This window comes from Convolutriloba macropyga, chromosome 7 (assembly GCF_964194025.1).
Source record: "Convolutriloba macropyga chromosome 7, txConMacr16.3, whole genome shotgun sequence".
NCBI lineage: Eukaryota > Metazoa > Xenacoelomorpha > Acoela > Convolutidae > Convolutriloba > Convolutriloba macropyga.
The window spans coordinates 26,211,117-26,228,254 of NC_134474.1; the positions used below are offsets into that span (position 1 = coordinate 26,211,117).

The 17,138-nt window shown below is 35.9% G+C and overlaps 3 protein-coding genes across 3 annotated transcripts; all 3 read left to right on the forward strand.

Annotated features, from left to right (window-relative positions):
- Positions 1-606: 606 nt before the first annotated feature.
- On the forward strand, positions 607-5,944 carry LOC142342994 (uncharacterized). Its single transcript, XM_075394676.1, has 2 exons — positions 607-2,506; positions 3,450-5,944. The coding sequence occupies exons 1-2, from the start codon at positions 650-652 to the stop codon at positions 5,649-5,651; spliced, it is 4,059 nt and encodes a 1,352-aa protein (XP_075250791.1). The 5' UTR covers positions 607-649; the 3' UTR covers positions 5,652-5,944.
- A 59-nt stretch (positions 5,945-6,003) lies between these two features.
- LOC142342728 (GPN-loop GTPase 2-like) lies at positions 6,004-7,021 on the forward strand. The gene has a single exon (XM_075394249.1). The coding sequence runs from the start codon at positions 6,004-6,006 to the stop codon at positions 6,979-6,981; it is 978 nt and encodes a 325-aa protein (XP_075250364.1). The 3' UTR covers positions 6,982-7,021.
- A 232-nt stretch (positions 7,022-7,253) lies between these two features.
- Positions 7,254-16,871, forward strand: LOC142342729 (uncharacterized). The gene is made up of 3 exons (XM_075394250.1): positions 7,254-7,401; positions 15,594-15,814; positions 16,437-16,871. Exons 1-3 carry the CDS (start codon positions 7,292-7,294, stop codon positions 16,637-16,639), a joined length of 534 nt encoding a protein of 177 aa, XP_075250365.1. The 5' UTR covers positions 7,254-7,291; the 3' UTR covers positions 16,640-16,871.
- Positions 16,872-17,138: the final 267 nt, after the last annotated feature.

A 17,138-nucleotide genomic window follows, 5' to 3' on the forward strand; every position in this document is an offset into this window, starting at 1 on the left:
CCGTAACAGTAATGTCTCCATTTCAAATTTTGTGAATAACATAAAAATCAAGTAACCAAATTACATTACCATGTCGGTTTAGTAGTACCTATCATCACATACTGCTCCCACGCACAAATTGTGCGCTGATCGTGTAATCGTTTTCAGTCCATTCTTCTATTCTCTGTCCTCCCCTGTTGCACGGCTGGGCTATTAGTGATGAACCCCCCAATTTGTGACAAAGCTACTAAGTAGCGATGGTATCATGAATACTGTCTGACGTTAAAAAATGAAAAGAAATGAAAGAATATAAAAGAAAAATTAAAAAATTTTGTGATTCAAAAAGTCGCTGGATTGCAGTTAATTCCTTATCTTTGTTCATGAGAACCGAGTGCATCGTTCCTTTAAAAATACAGCATTTTAAGCGTTCAAATTCGTCTTATTTTGCTCACACCACTTCATCTTTATCTACTAGAGTAAGAGGAATTATATTTATCAACTTGAAATCGTCTGCAAATCTATATTTTCTACCTATGGCCCAGATATGGTTGTTAAATATCAATAAAATGTCGTTGAATGCTTCTGATTAGAACTATCGAGCTATGTGTGTGGCAAAGATACTCCAAAAGTGTTTCTCCGACCTCATGTAACATCACTGTGTTCTTCAGTTATGTTTTATGCTCATTTCGTCCTCAGCAAAAAGGGGCCTCTGGGAAAGCTATGGTTAGCTGCTCATTGGGAGAAAAAACTCTCGAAGGCTCATATCTACGACATAAATGTTGAAAACAGTGTCGACGACATTTTAAATCCGCAGTCCAAAATGGCTTTGCGAACCTCTGGTCACTTGATGCTGGGAGTAGTCCGCATACACAATCGGAAAGCGAAGTATTTGTTGGCTGATTGTAATGAAGCTTTCGTCAAAATCAAAATGGCCTTCCGTCCAGGAGTTGACGATGCCGGTGTAGATCTACCAGAGCATTTAGGTCAGGCAGCTTTCAACTCAATTACCCTTCCAGACGTATTTCACGACTTTGACACTTCTCTGGCAGACTTTGGTGACTTCACAATTCCGACGAATTTTACCATGAACCAAAGTAGGTTAGATGAAATCACTCTGAAAGAGGACATTGGAACTATCCGACTGCCTACTCTCGAGAACGACGGATTTGGTGACGGTAACTTTGATGATCGGGAAATATTGCGAAATGCTTCGTCATTCCTGAACTTACCTGGTGTGAGTATGGAAGGATCGATGCTGCAGAAAGAGAAGTCAATTGATCCTCTCCAAGGATTGGATTTTGAAAAAGATGCCTTTCTGAACAGTGTTAGTGCAATGGGCGACCCCCCAAGCGTAATGACGGACGCCTTTGACCCCCCGAGTGTAATGCCACCTAGCGTTTTGAGCTCCGTCATTGATTCAGTGGGACCGATAGATTCTGTGCCGCCTCCACGAATTTCCGAGAATACAACTATGTTGGTAAATCAAACCAATGATCAAACTACTTTAATTCCAAATAACGAAAACGCATTCATTCTTGAACCTCTTGAGATTCAGAGCAAAGATTTTCGAATGAAGAAGAAAAGAAAGCTTGTAATTGACGATAATATAAAAATCCAAGCCAATGTTATGAAGGCACAAATGGAAGACACTGGGGATATTATCACACAGCTTGACCTCGCACCACCTTCAAAGAAACTCATGATTTGGAAAGAAACCGGCAATGTGGAGAAACTGTTTGTTCTACCTGGAAGGCAGTCCAGTTGTGTTAATGTCGGCTACTTCTATGGAAAACATCTGAAGGCCGAGGTTCCTCTAGAATACAGATCAGACGAGACGATGGAACCTATGAATATTGAGGATGACTCCGTCGAACAGATGCGTGACAGTCGCTCTCTTAGAGCAAAGACGCGCGAGTCGAAACGCCTTGAGGAGAAAGCTTTAGCAACTAGCGAGTTGGCGTCGCCGGCAATTGCTTTCCAGGAACCCCCAACTCCCGCCTTGGTCGACAACGTTAGTTTGCATATGGACCCACCAACTCCAGTTATCGTGGATACCAATCTGCAAGAAGCAACAAGTCATAATGACTTCGCTGTTCCTAGCGTTCAGAATGACCATGATTTCCATGACGACGGAATTGACAACTTCTTTGATCTCTCTCCGGGATCGCCAGGATCCGTTGGAGATCCGCCCTCTGTTCCTCCCACCAACCCTGCTGATGACGAAATCTTTGAACAAGAAGTGGAATCTGACAATGAAGATGACGAAACCGCTGAGGAACAGGAAGATAGGCGATGGAACAAGAGAACCCAACAGATGGTCTCGATTTTGGGCCGACATCTACTTTCGAAGGACTACGTATCGTTCAAAGCGGTATCCAAATCTAATAACAGAAAGACAGCGGCAGCAAAGTTCTACACACTACTGGTTCTCAAAAAGCATTCAGGAATCGAAGTTGACCAACTTCAGCCTTTCACCGACATTATTATTAGCAAGGGAGCTGATTTTCAAAGTCTGGCAATTAAGTCCTAACTGCGCAGTTTTTCCTATTTTGTCTCAAACTTCAAATGAATTAATTGTTTCTAATGGGTAATGTCTTTCTTATGATTTTCTTATTTTGCTTTTTATTGAAATCTAGTTTGCTTGTTTTTTCTTGACTTCAATTTAGTACATTTCAAGCGGAGCTTTCCTCATATTTCGTGCATTCACGAGTCCTTTGTTTGAACTTCTTAGTGAACTTTTGCTATGTATTACTCTTTCTACTTAGTGTCATTTTTAGCGTGTTAGTCTCTTCAGCAGTACAATTTGTGTAAAATTTTCTGTGTGCTGTTTATGATTTGATTGGATTGAAGTCTTATCAGATCTTGATTGATGTTTTAGCTTTTCTTAAAACTACGCATTGAATTCAAGTGTCCTCTACTGAAAAGACGTTTTTATTTCATCTCTTATAACAAGCTTTTGCTCGTCACTCCACGCATTTATTTTGATTTGAAGAGCTTGGAATAATCCGCGAGAAATCTGATTAATTGCCGTCAAACCAAGTTTATAGCATTTATATTAGTCAGGTGGTCTTTTTTTGGGTCTGTTTTGTTTCATCCACCATCCTAGTGGGCATATATTTTTATGCCCACCAAGAGCACGTGTTAATTTTAACATAGTAACGTGCTATATAAGATCTATATGACATTACATAATTTGTAAGCGAGGACATAAAAAACAATGGGGGGGGGGGGGGGTGTGGTGGCTGGGGTGCAGAATAGATCCCTTTTCATGCGATTTGTGTTCTGACGCTGCTTTTAACTTTTCGTCCTGAAAAAAAAGAGGTAAAACCCAGAGGCTATAAATTCGCTGTGGCAATTTTTGGGTGGTTTGGAACTCCCGCTCCAATCCCTCCCCCACCGCGACATATAAGTAAGCTTTAACGACAAATAGCAGTTTATCATTGTTGAACTCATAGATTAGGGCTTTTCAGGTTATGGCTGTAATAACAAACGAAATATACAAGAAGACTATTCCATTGTTCATCTCCCCGCAGGTTGCTGGTCAAGAGACCAAGCGAAAACTCATCGACTTTGCCTTGGAGGTCCATTCGGGCACAAATGGGCGAAAAGAGCTACTGCTACGATTGACGGATAATAATGATCCTTTCTTTCTACATCAATTGGTTTTGAATGAAGAGGATTTCTCGCTTCTGAAGAATCAGCAAGGTATTTTGGTGGACTACTCCAGCTTTCCGCCAAAGCTGACTGAACTTTTTGAGCTCTGTTTGAAGGAAAGCGCGGCAGAGACTCCTAAGTTTTTGCTCAAATTCCAGGAAAGTTGTCTAACGGACGGATCATCAACTTTATCAATCGTTGAAACTACACAGTTTAGGCATTTAGTCCACTTGTCATTGACTCTTTCTCTTGGTAATGATTGTGAAGTGAAGAAATATTTGGCAAGTGTCCTTTCTAAACTACAAGCAGAGAAGAATTCGATAGAGAGCTCCCTTAGATCCCAAGTTCGAGAGCTTGAGTCAAATCTGTCGGAAGCACAGAGCTTGCTGGACGACAGAAATCATGAGTTGAATGTCTTGAAAGCTGATTTGGATTCGCGGGTCAACCAAATGGAAGCGAAATTTGCCCAAGATCTGGCGGCTGTTCAAGACAGGCATTTGAAAGAGAAAACAAATTTCCAAGGCGACGCTGAGTCTAGAAGAATCGAGCGTGAAAGTTTCTTTCAAACTTCAATTGGCCAGTACGAAGATCGAATTAGGACTTTAGAGACAGAACAAAAAGAGTTGGTCGATAAGAAATACAAATCTGAATCAATCATTCGAGATCTGAAGTCGAAGCTACAAGTTTTGGACGAAGAACTCAACCGCACCAGACTCGAGTTGAACTCTGTGAGAAATGAAAATGTATCTAGCCTAAATGATAACCACGAAAAAGAGAAAGCTATTAATTCTCTTAAAACGAAGGTAGCAGTTTTGGAGCAGGATATCAAAAGTAAAAACCATATCATTGAGAGGTCACAAGAGCAAGTAGAAATGGCAAACCAGCAAAGACTGAAATTAGACGATAATGCCGAACTACTTAAAACTAAAGTTTCTGAACTAGAACAAAATCTTAAATCAGCCACTGAAGATAATAACAAAGCTAACGATATCATTAGAAAACTTCAAGAGGATTTGAGAATATCGTACGGAAAGTTGAATTTGAAAAATAGCGTCACGGTCCAGCAGGAAAAAGTTATCAGCGAAAAGTCGTCAACTTTAGAAAAGACGGTCTTGCATTTAAAAACTGTTGAAAGTGATCTAAAACTTCGAAACGAAGAAGTTGAAAAATTGCGAGAGGAGCTTAAAAGTGCAAATGGGAAATTAGACGAAAATCAAAAGATTTTAGAATCGAACGAGAAAATTATTCAGTATTTGAATAAGCAGATAACTGATACGCAAATTACTCAAAGATCCACAAATGTGAATTTTGGCAACACTTCCAACGTGACTGCAAAGTTCAGAGGAGGCACAGCTGGAAGTCTTGCAAATGGATCCTCAATGCAGAATTCTGCGCGAAGTGATTACAATGCATTTAACCACACATCTCCGTTGCATAATTCGAACAATATGCAGAACGTTAATCAATGGACTTCAAATCTTCATTCGTACAACCAGGTTCCAGGAATGGTCGGTGATTCCTCAACCCTGCAGGAGAACTTCTCAAAAACGGCTCATTTGGGTAACGGGAACTATTTTCAGCCATCATCAAATAACACGCCCAAATTATCACCCAGAGATAGATTTCCACCTGTTATGGAGTCGAACCCATTAGAATCGTTACCTTCTAAGTATTTAAAATCCTCAAACATGGTCAACACTCAGCAACAAAAAATGGGTAGCAATAATTTTGAGTCCGAGTTTAATGAGCGACCTTCAAGTGGGAGGTATCCCCAACCGCAACCACGAAGACCTTCAGCGTCCAATGATAAAAACTTGGGAGCATCAGTAGGCCTGGAAATGAGCAGTCAGCAAAGACAACTGTTGCAGACTCAGCACAAAATTGACAACATGAGTTTGGCATCTACAGCTAATTCGACGTCATCAAAAACAAATGGCAACATGCACAAGACACCCATAATGTCTGCGTATTTTATGCCCGCTCATGTTGCGGCAGCTAACAAGAATAAATCGGGCTGATGAGATTCAAACTACAATTGTGCTAATGATTTTTATTCATATAAATGATGCCTAAAGTGTAGCTGTTGTAGATTATCTTTTCTGACTTGAATGTGCCATCAATTGGAAACCGATTATCATATACTACTATTTTCTCTAGCCCTTTTGTTGGTCGTTCCTGATATTTCTTGCCATTACTCTCTTTTTTGTAGACGCTCATGAGAGCCTGAAAGTGTATAAAATACTGAAATTTGTAATTTCTTTCCGATTAGTTTGTATTATTGTTTAGTCATAATTAAATTAGTTCTATGTGATACGAGTTTTGTTAATCTGAAATTGTCTTTTTCACACAACAATATGATAGAACTTTTCTATGTTAAGCATTTTTTTCAGATTTCGTCTGAGATTATCGTACGAGACCACCATTCGAGTGATGTTTTTCGGCCAATTGGTCATCGGACCACCGGGTGCTGGAAAGTCAACATATTGTGCAGCCGTATCAGATGTCCTACGTAAATTAAAGAGAGACGTGGTCTTGGTCAACTTGGATTTTGCAAACGAGGAACCGCCTTATGAACCGAACATTGATGTTGGGAACTTAATAACAGTCGAAGATTCAATGAAACATTTACATTTGGGTCCTAATGGGTCGATGTTATACTGTGTGCAATTTTTGAAAACTAACATTGAGTGGCTTTTTACAGAAATGGAAAAGTGTCCGAAACATTCATACTTTATTTTTGACCTTCCCGGGCAAGTTGAATTATACACTCATGACGATTCAGTTCAATTTATAGTGGAAAAGCTAACTGAAAAGTTTGACCTGAGATTAGTTTGCTTAAATCTTATTGACAGTCACTATTGCAGTGAACCAGCCAAGTTCATATCAGCTTGCATGACTTGTTTAAGTTCAATGCTGCGTTTGGCATTACCTCACATAAACGTATTGTCGAAAATAGATCTCATTGAAGTAAATGGTCGACCTGATCTCGGTTTAAACTATTACTTGGAGACTTTAAATATGGAATACATTTCTGATCAATTGACTGAGGATCCATTTTTCGCAAAATATAAAAAGCTCAACTCAGCCTTATGTTCGCTTATTGACGATTTTAGTTTAGTTAATTTCGTACCTCTCTGCGTTACGGATAAAAATTTAATGGTTAAATTGGTAAAGCTTTGCGACAAAGCGAATGGATTCATTTTCGGTCAGAATGACTCAGAGAGCGAAGAAACGAAGAAATTGAAGATGTTTTCAAGTGTATTCCGGGAATCCGATTTCCAGTTCGAATCGGGGCCAGCTCTCGAAGAAATGTATATGACACAAACTTCAGCACCTGATGACTCTTGATTGTTTACCGCTTTCCTTTTTAAATTAAATTTTGGAATTATCTCTTTGTTTATTCCCGAAGGGTAACCAAGTATTACGAGGTGTTGATTATATTAGACCGGTTTTGATTTTGATATATAATTGTGGAGTTTGTGCAATAAAAAATATCCAAGTTTTTTAAGATGGCTTGCTGTGGCAAATCTATTTAGAAGAAATCTGCGGTTAAAAAGTCATTATGAAACACTCAGTGATTTTTTAGGTATTCGGAAACAATTATTGTTTCCAACGTTATTGGTTATTCTATATTATTTTTTAATTTTCAGAAGACAGAATGAGTGACGGGAAAGGCTGTTATAACTGTGGCAAGACGGGACACTTTGCCCGCGAGTGCCCAACGGGAGGATCGACCGGAGGCGCTGCACGAGGTGGTGGAGGATCAAGGTTAGTCTTATACTGCTCATTGTGATTGATAGCGCCTCTTTTGCATTATTGCAATTAGAACTGTGACTATTTTGTCGAGCCTTACGAATGAAGTTGCTGACATGACTGTGCCTATTAAAAAATGTCTATGAATCTTAAATTGTATGGTGTCTTAGTTGTACCTTGTCATTAATTACCCTCTTTCCAAGGCTAATGATATTATTGAAGTATCTGAATTTCTGAAAATCTGCTAAACACGTTTGTTGAGCATTTTTTCGCTGTTATCCTTGCATTACCAAGAATAAAAGTATAAAATTTCTGCTTGTTGAACAGCCGTGTGCTGTTTAATAAGTTCATGTTTTAGATCACTCATGGTTGATGCGCAGAATAATCTATCATCGGCGTTGAGAGTTTCAGAAATAATCACGTTTAATTGTTAGTGGCTGCTACTGAGTCAGTTATTCATTGGTCAGCTCGACAATTACAGCAGTCAGATACGTTGGTGACAAGGAAGGAGTCGACATTGTTCACGAGGAAAGTTTTACCCAGTGTTTTGAATCCTTTAACTTATTAAACAACCTCGAACCCAATTAAAACCCAATGAAACCTTATAAGCACCTAAATATAAAACAAATAAATAAATAGTAAACATCAAAATAAAGCACTAAAAAATAAAAACATTTAAAAAATTAAAGACTCTATAAATGAAAACCTTCATAAATGGACTAAATAAATAAATACATAAATATATACTTAAATACATAATAAATACTCAAATAACATACCCGATTTGTCAGCTATCCAAACAATTTAATTATAATTAAATACTTTACCTAGAGCTGGTTCAATTTCAATCCCTCGTGTCTCCGTTGTTCATATAGCCGAAGAATCAATCTTGCTGCTTCGATTGTTTGACAAATAAATAAAATTTAAATATTGCAAGCAAAAATTTAAATTTCATCATTAGACTTGTGCCGCATTTCCATTCTACTGAAATTGAACAAATATTTTGCTCTGTTTCCCGTCCAAATCATTCACTCTCTGAAAGTTTTCATTTCTTTAATCCATTCTTTATTCTTGTAGTTCAATAGTTGCTTTGTAAAAGTGTTGAACAAAAAAAATTGTGCTGATGTTTTTCAAATTAAGATTTAGTCCAAATATAGTCCTAAAATATAGTCCCGCTACATAGTCCTAACCATTATGATTTCCATTAGTTGATGAGTATGAGAATTGAAAAAAGCGGTGCTGCAAAGTTTTTATTCCTTCCTATACCGCAGTAAACTCACAATGATTTATGAGTGTTTTTTGTCTCCCTCTCACATGTAAAAAAATTTTGAGGAAAACTCAGTTGATTTTATTTGTAAAGGTTGCTCTCCATTTTGACATGCAAAGCTTTACACCGATCTGCTTGTTCTAGTATTTCAATTCTGTTCCCATATTACGCTTTTTAAACTGTATATCCACTATAATGTAGGTTACTGTTGCATTACTTGACAACCTATTTGTCAGATAGTCGTTCAGCTTTTCTTTATAAAGCTGCCTAACTAAGTTATTATTCAAATATTTCCAGGTAGTTAATTAAACATTTTTCTGAGTTTTCATTAATAACTCAGAAACAAGACACAGTAACAAATGATTTACTACTGTAGAATTGCGCTTCATTATCTCACTCTTTCAGTTAAGTTGACCAAATTTCTTGAGTTTAATTAAAAACTCAGAAACAAATCACAGTAACAAGTAGTTTACCGCTGTGGAATTGCGCTTCAATATCGCACTCTGTCAGTTGAAGTTGACCAAATTTGTGAGTTTTAACTGACTTGTAATCGCTTTGCGTCTATTTCTGAGTCCGCGGTTTACGGTCAATTTTTTGGCTTCTGATTGATTGTAGATAAGGATTTCAACAGAATGTGAACTTATTTCTATTGTCTATTTTTCAATGAAATGTGATATTCTTGGATAGTTGTTAACCATGTAAAAATTTTGTCGAATGATTTTGACAACCACAAATTAATTCGTAGTGTATCTAATGGAATTCTACTGTTCACTTCGTAGTTTGCGCTTACTTCGAGGTACTGATTTAATGATTGTAGAGCAGTTCGAGTTTGACTTATAGAGTAGGCTTTATTTCGTTTGATTTTTACATCCCAATAATAGAATGAAGTGGCTTGGTTGTGAGAACAAAATTGTAATAAACTTGATTTGACTTCGATTTAATGGGTTAAGCAGCTTTTACTGCTGCTATAACTATACTATTTAGTCTGCACTTGAATGCGTTTGCTTAATGAGGTCATCTCCAGTATTGTTCTAAAGTGACTTTATTTAGGAAGCAAGAAAATTTGGCATCTAGCGGTGTTACTAATTCACTGTAATTAACCATACCTTTTTCTTTAAAACAAAAAAGAGCAGCTTTAAAATACTCTTGAAAGAAACCATTAATTGATTAAGTGGATGAAATAAAAATGCACAGTAAACAGAAAAAAAACTGAGGAATAATGCCCACGATATGAATTATCATTGAAATAATTGCATGAACAGCGCCTACAGCTCATCCTTTCATTGTTTGTTGATATTATTATATGGTCTTCTTTTTGAAGCAATGTCAACTTTGAATTAGATGAAAAATGCTACAAATTTGACCGGTAAATCTTTACCAAAAGGTGTCTGATAATACTGCAACTGTCTGAGAATTGTAAAGGAAAATTCAATTAAAAATGCAACAGCTTTCGCAGATAAATATAATATCAAAAGATGTCTGGTCATGTTTGAATTGTGAATAATAATTTTAAGTAAAAATTGGAAAGAAATTTTGTAGACTATATTGTCCATGTGAATGGCCAAAAGAAGAATAATAGAAGTTGGATGAAGTATGTTTTTTCAAACCTGTGCTTTGCTGATCTAAAAAATTCCCGTAAAACTTTTCATCTATTGCAGTCAGAGTTCAATCGAGCTCTGAGAACTGTTTCTTAACATGCAGTTTAATTTTCTGAAGAAACTGTGAACCGATCTTATTATAGAGATAGTATCATTTTAGGTAAAAAAAAAAGGCTGAGAACAATTTAGCCGAAAAGTATCCGCATATATGTTAGATACATTTTGAATACCGCTATGGAATTGCGCTTCTGTATCGCACTATGTCAATTGAAGTTGACCAAACTTCTTGAGTTTTAACTAATTTCGGATCGCTTTACGTCTATTCCTTGAGCCCGCGATTTACGGTCATTTTTGACTTCTGATTGTAGATAAGGATGTAGACAGAATATGAACTTAATTTCATTGTCTGTTTTCCAATGAAATGTGATATTAGTGGGTAGTTGTTAACCGTGTAAAGATTTTGTCGAATTTTTAAACCAACTGCAAATTACTTTGTAGTGAATCTAATGGAATACTACTGTTGACTTCGTAGTTTGCGCTTACTTCGAGGTATTGATTTAATGATTGCAGAGCAGTTCGAGTTTGACTTATAGAGTAGGCTTTATTTCGTTTGATTTTTACATTCCAATAATAGAGTGAAGTGGCTAGGTTGTGAGAACAAAATTGGGATAAACTTGATTTTTGGTTTAATGGAATAATTTTTGCTTTTAATGCTGCTATAACAATACTATTTAGTCTGCACTTGAATGCGTTTGCTTAATGAAGTCAGCTCCAGTATTACTCTTAAGTGACTTTATTTAGTAAGCAAGAAAATTTGGCATCGAGCGGTGTTACTAATTCACTGTAATTAACCTTACCTTTTTTCTTCAAAACAAAAAAGAACAGCTTTAAAACACTCCTGAAAGAAACCATTAATTGATTAAGTGGATGAAATAAAAATGCACACTAAACTGAAAAAAACTGAGGAATAATGCCCACAATATGAATTATCATTGAAATAATTGCATGAATAACGCCTACAGCTCATCCTATCCCTCTTTATTGTTGATATTATTATATGGTCTTCTTTTTGAAGCAATGTCAACTTGGAATTAGATGAAAAATGCTACCAATTTGACAGGTAAATCGTTACCAAAAGGTGTGTGATAATGCTGCAACTGTCTGAGAATTGTAAAGGAAAGTTCGATTAAAAATGCAACCGCTTTCGCAGATAAATTTAACATCAAAAGCTGTCTGGCCATATTTGAATTGTGAAGAATAATTTTAAGTAAAAGTTTGAAAGAAATTTTGTAGACTATATTGTCCTTGTTAATGGCCAAAAGAAGAATAATAAAAATTGAATGATGTATGTAACATAATTCAAAATTGTGAAACAAGCCTTTTTCAAACCTTTTGTGTTTTGCTGATCTAAAAAATTCCCGTACAACTTTTCATCAATTGCAGTCAGAGTAAAAGTTTGAAAGAAATTTTGTAGACTATATTTTCCTTGTTAATGGCCAAAAGAAGAATAATAAAAATTGAATGAAGTATGTAACATAATTCAAAATTGTGAAACAAGCCTTTTTCAAACCTTTTGTGTTTTGCTGATCTAAAAAATTCCCGTACAACTTTTCATCAATTGCAGTCAGAGTTCAGTCGAGCTCTGAGAACTGTTTCTTAACATGCGGTTTATTTTTCTGATGAAATTCTGAACCGATTTTATTATAGAGATGGTAACATTTTGGGTAAAAAAGGGCTGAGAAGAAATTAGCCGAAAAGTAGCCGCATATATGTTAGATACATTATGAATACCGCTGTGTAATTGCGCTTCTATATCACGCTCTGTCAGTTGAAGTCGACCAAATTACTGAGTCTTAACTTATTTTGGATCGCTTTGCGTCTATTCTTTGAGCACGCGATTTACGGTCATTTTTGACTTCTGATTGTAGATAAGGATGTAGACAGAATATGAACTTAATTTCATTGTCTATTTTTCAATGAAATGTGATATTAGTGGGTAGTTGTTAACCGTGTAAAGATTTTGTTGACTATTTTAACCAACTGCAAATTACTTTGTAGTGAATCGAATGGATTACTACTGTTGACTTCGTAGTTTGTGCTTAATTCGTGGTACTGATTTATTTATTGCAGAGCAGTTCGAGTTTGACTTATAGAGTAGGCTTTATTTCGTTTGATTTTTACATTCCAATAATAGAGTGAAGTGGCTAGGTTGTGAGAACAAAATTGGGATAAACTTGATTTTTGGTTTAATGGAATAATTTTTGCTTTTAATGCTGCTATAACAATACTATTTAGTCTGCACTTGAATGCGTTTGCTTAATGAAGTCAGCTCCAGTATTACTCTTAAGTGACATTATTTAGGAAGCAAGAAAATTTGGCATCGAGCGGTGTTACTAATTCACTGTAATTAACCTTACCTTTTTTCTTTAAAACAAAAAAGAACAGCTTTAAAACACTCTTGAAAGAAACCATTAATTGATTAAGTGGATGAAATAAAAATGCACAGTAAACTGAAAAAAATTGATTAATGATGCCCACAATATGAATTATCTATGAAATAATTGCATGAACAACGCCTACAGCTCATCCTATTATTGTTTATTGTTGATATTATTATATGGTCTTCTTTTTGAAGCAATGTCAACTTTGAATTAGATGAAAAATGCTTCAAATTTGACAGGTAAACTTTTACCAAAAGGTGTCTGATAATGCTGCAACTGTCTGAGAATTGTAAAGGAAAATTCGATATAAAATGCAACTGCTTTCGCAGATAAATTTAACATCAAAAGCTGTCTGGCTATATTTGAATTGTGAAGAATAATTCTAAGTAAAAGTTTGAAAGAAGTTTTGTAGACTATATTGTCCTTGTTAATGGCCAAAAGAATAATAAAAATTGAATGAGGTATGTAACATAATTCAAAATTGTGAAACAATCCTTTTTCAAACCTACTGTGTTTTGATGATCTAAAAAATTCCCGTACAACTTTTCATCTATTGCAGTCAGAGTTCAATCGAGCTCTGAGAACTGTTTCTTAACATGCAGTTTAATTTTCTGAAGAAATTCTGAACCGATTTTATTATAGAGATGGTAACATTTTGGGTAAAAAAAGGGCTGAGAAGTAATTAGCCGAAAAGTAGCCGCATATATGTTAGATACATTATGAATACCGCTGTGGAATTGCGCTTCTATATCGCACTCTGTCAGTTGATGTCGACCAAATTTCTGAGTTTTAACTTATTTTGGATCGCTTTGCGTCTTTTCGTTGAGCCCGCGATTTACGGTCATTTTTGACTTCGGATTGTAGAAAAGGATGTAGACAGAATATGAACCTAATTTCATTGTCTATTTTTCATTGAAATGTGATATTAGTGGGTCGTTGTTAACCATGTAAAGATTTTTTCGAATATTTTAACCAACCGCAAATTATTTTGTAGTGAATCTAATGGAATACTACTGTTGACTTCGTAGTTGGCACTTACTTCGAGGTACTGATCTAATGATTGTAGAGCAGTTCGAGTTTGACTTATAGAGTGGGCTTTATTTCGTTTGATTTTTACATTCCAATAATAGAATGAAGTGGCTAGGTTGTGAGAACAAAATTGTGATAAACTTGATTTGACTTCGATTTAATGGATTAATTTTTGCTTGTAATGCTGCTATAACTATACTATTTAGTCTGCACTTGAATGCGTTTGCTTAATGAGGCCAGCTCCAGTATTACTCTAAAGTGACTTTATTTAGGAAGCAAGAAAATTTGGCATCTAGTAGTGTTACTAATTCACTGTAATTTACCTTACCGTTTTTCTTTAAAACAAAAAAGAACAGCTTTAAAATACTCTTGAAAGAAACCATTAATTGATTAAGTGGATGAATTAAAAATGCACAGTAAACTGAAAAAAATTGATTAATAATGCCCACAATTTGAATTATCTATGAAATAATTGCATGAACAACGCCTACAGCTCACCCTATTATTGTTTATTGTTGATATTATTATATGGTCTTCTTTTTGAAGCAATGTCAACTTTGAATTAGATGAAAAATGCTTCAAATTTGACAGGTAAACTTTTACCAAAAGGTGTCTGATAATGCTGCAATTGGTTAAGTGAATGAAATAAAAATGCACAGTAATCTGAAAAACTTAGAATTTTAGTCATAATGTAAATTCTCTTCGAATTAATTGCACCAACAACACCTAGCTCATCCTGTCAATGTTTATTTCAGAGATTTTTATAAAGTCAACTTTGAATTAGATAAAAAATGCTACAGATTTGGCAGGTAAATCTGCACCAAAAGCTGCCTGATCATGTTGTAACTGTCAGAGGATTGTAAAGGAAAATTCAATGAAAAGTGCAACAATTGCTGCAGATAAATTTGACATCAGGAGCTGTCTGATCATGTTACAAGTGTTTGAGAATTGTTAAGGAAGATCTGATAAGAAATGCAACAGCTTTCGCAGATAAATCTAACATCAAAAGCTGTCTGGTCATGTTTGAATTGTAAAGAATTTTAAATAAAAATTGGAAATTATGTAGAGAAATTAGAAATTTTGTAAAGATCTATTTTGCCCTTGTTTATGGTCAAAAAACGAATTATAAAAATCGAATGAAGTATCTAACATGTTAAAATTGCGAAACAATCGTTTTTCAAACCTGATGTTGGTTTTGCTGATATAAATAATTCCCCTTAAAACTTTTCATCTATTACAGTCAAAGTTCAATCGAGTTCTGAGAACTGCTTCTAAACATGCGATTGAACTGTCTGAAGAAATAGTAAACATATCTTAATATAGAGATGGTAACAGTGTAGGTAAATTAAGAATAGCGAGACGATAGTAGCCGAATATATGTTAGATACATTATGATGGTCAGGACTCACTTAAAATAATTTTGTGCCGGATTGTCGTTATACATAAAAAGCTTGATTTTCTGAAGTGCATTAATGAAGAAAACAATCCATCGTCAAGTTTGTTGTAAACATCTTTTATATTTTAGATGTGAAAGTTGCTATTTGTTAAGGATACAAGGCGAATAATGGTAGAATGATTCAAGCCTTTTCTTATATGTCAAGATATTTTTTATTGTAGTGACGTGACTATACAAGTCTTCGTTTAAAAGCAGCAATGATAGAATTGATTTTTTTAATTTAAAATTTTTGATTCATTTATTCAGTATCTAGCATCAGTTCATTGTCCTAAATTAACGAAATTTATATCAGAACCTATATCCGGCAATTCTCTGTTGTAGTGTAAGTTAGTTTTAGGTGCGATATTGTTCAATATGCTCCAAGTGTTTTTCTTAAACCTTAAAGTTTCAGTGGTTTAGAATAGTGTACTTCATAGGTCCTGCTACAACTGCGGGCAAACGGGACACATTGCCAGAGGGTGTACCTCGGGACGGGGTGGTGCTGGAGAGGGAAGCAATGCAGCTGGTAGCGCAGGAGGCTTCGGAAGTGGTGGTGGTGGTGGCCGAGGAGGCATGACCTGCTACCGATGCGGAGAGAGTGGCCACATCTCGCGCGAGTGCACTGAACAGCAGAAGTGCTACAATTGCGATCAATCAGGTACCATCATTCAGTTGCAATTGCCGAGTTCCGAAAGTCATCAATTTTGGCATTGGGGCTATTTTGTTAAATTAATTAGTTCTAATGATCACATTTTGATTCTGAGCTGGTTATTCTGAGTTACGGTAACCATGGTTTGCGTATTTTTTGCGAATCAATTCTGGTGTTCTTGAAGAACGTATCGAATACGATGCTCCGAGTGTTAACTCTTTATCGGATTTTAATCTCCAGGGGCTTAGAATTCAAAGATTTTTTAAGGATGAGTGTATGTTTCATTGTTTCATTATTTGTATGTAAAAAAAATGTTTACTAAAGTTTGGGTGATTCAAAAGAAAGTATAAATCACTCAAATGTAAGGAACGTAAATATTATATGCTAGTCGGCGCGATACTGTAAAAAGGGCTGAAAGTAAATCCGAGCCAATGTCTCTTAAAAGTTGAAGCCTATTGTGCTAAACACGGTAACTAGTCTTTATATAGAACTTTGGATATCTCCTAAAACTCTCCTCTCGTTCTTTCTTGTTCTTTCTTGGTCCTAGTTTTGTTGAATCAAATAGGGCTTCCTATATGGCTTATGACGTGAGCTTGTTTTTTTAGTTTGTACTTTCAACCTCTATTTACAGGCCACCTTGCTCGCGATTGCACTGCACCACGACAGAGTGGAGACAGCGAGACTAGAGGTACAACAGGTGGTGGATCTGGCGGAAGCAGCTGCTATCGATGTGGAGAGAGCGGCCACTTTGCAAGGGAGTGTACTGAACAACAAAAATGTTACCAGTGCAACCAAGCTGGCCATCTTGCGAGAGATTGCACCGTTGGTGCTTAAACAAAGCCTGTTCAGACCCTGAACTTTGCATTGATTGAATATTGATAGAGCTAATGTACGTGTATCCAGCCAACTACTGGCTCCATTTACCTGACCGTGACATTTAATGACGGGTTGTGCTTTGCTCAAGAGTTCCCTTCGAATTAATGTCTAATTTCTCGGTGTCTACTATGTACTACTGTCGATGTTTTGTCATTAAAAACATTTCTTTTAAATAAATTTCTCCCGTCTGTGTTTTTGTACTGTGAGGAAACTATTTGCGTTTGGAATATTGACAGTCTAGCCGTTTTCTGTCTAGCCGAAATCAATGAGAACAATCATGGTTAAAATAGGCAGCGTTGTAATATGAAATTCTTAACAAAACTTTTTGATAAGTCGAGGCAATTATATACGTTGAGGCTGTTTCAAAGAAGTGCCATTTAATATGTTTTGATAAATATTGTGCTGTTTCAGAAGGCTGTGAATTTGTTCTCATCCTATTGATTAATCCATAATTAAG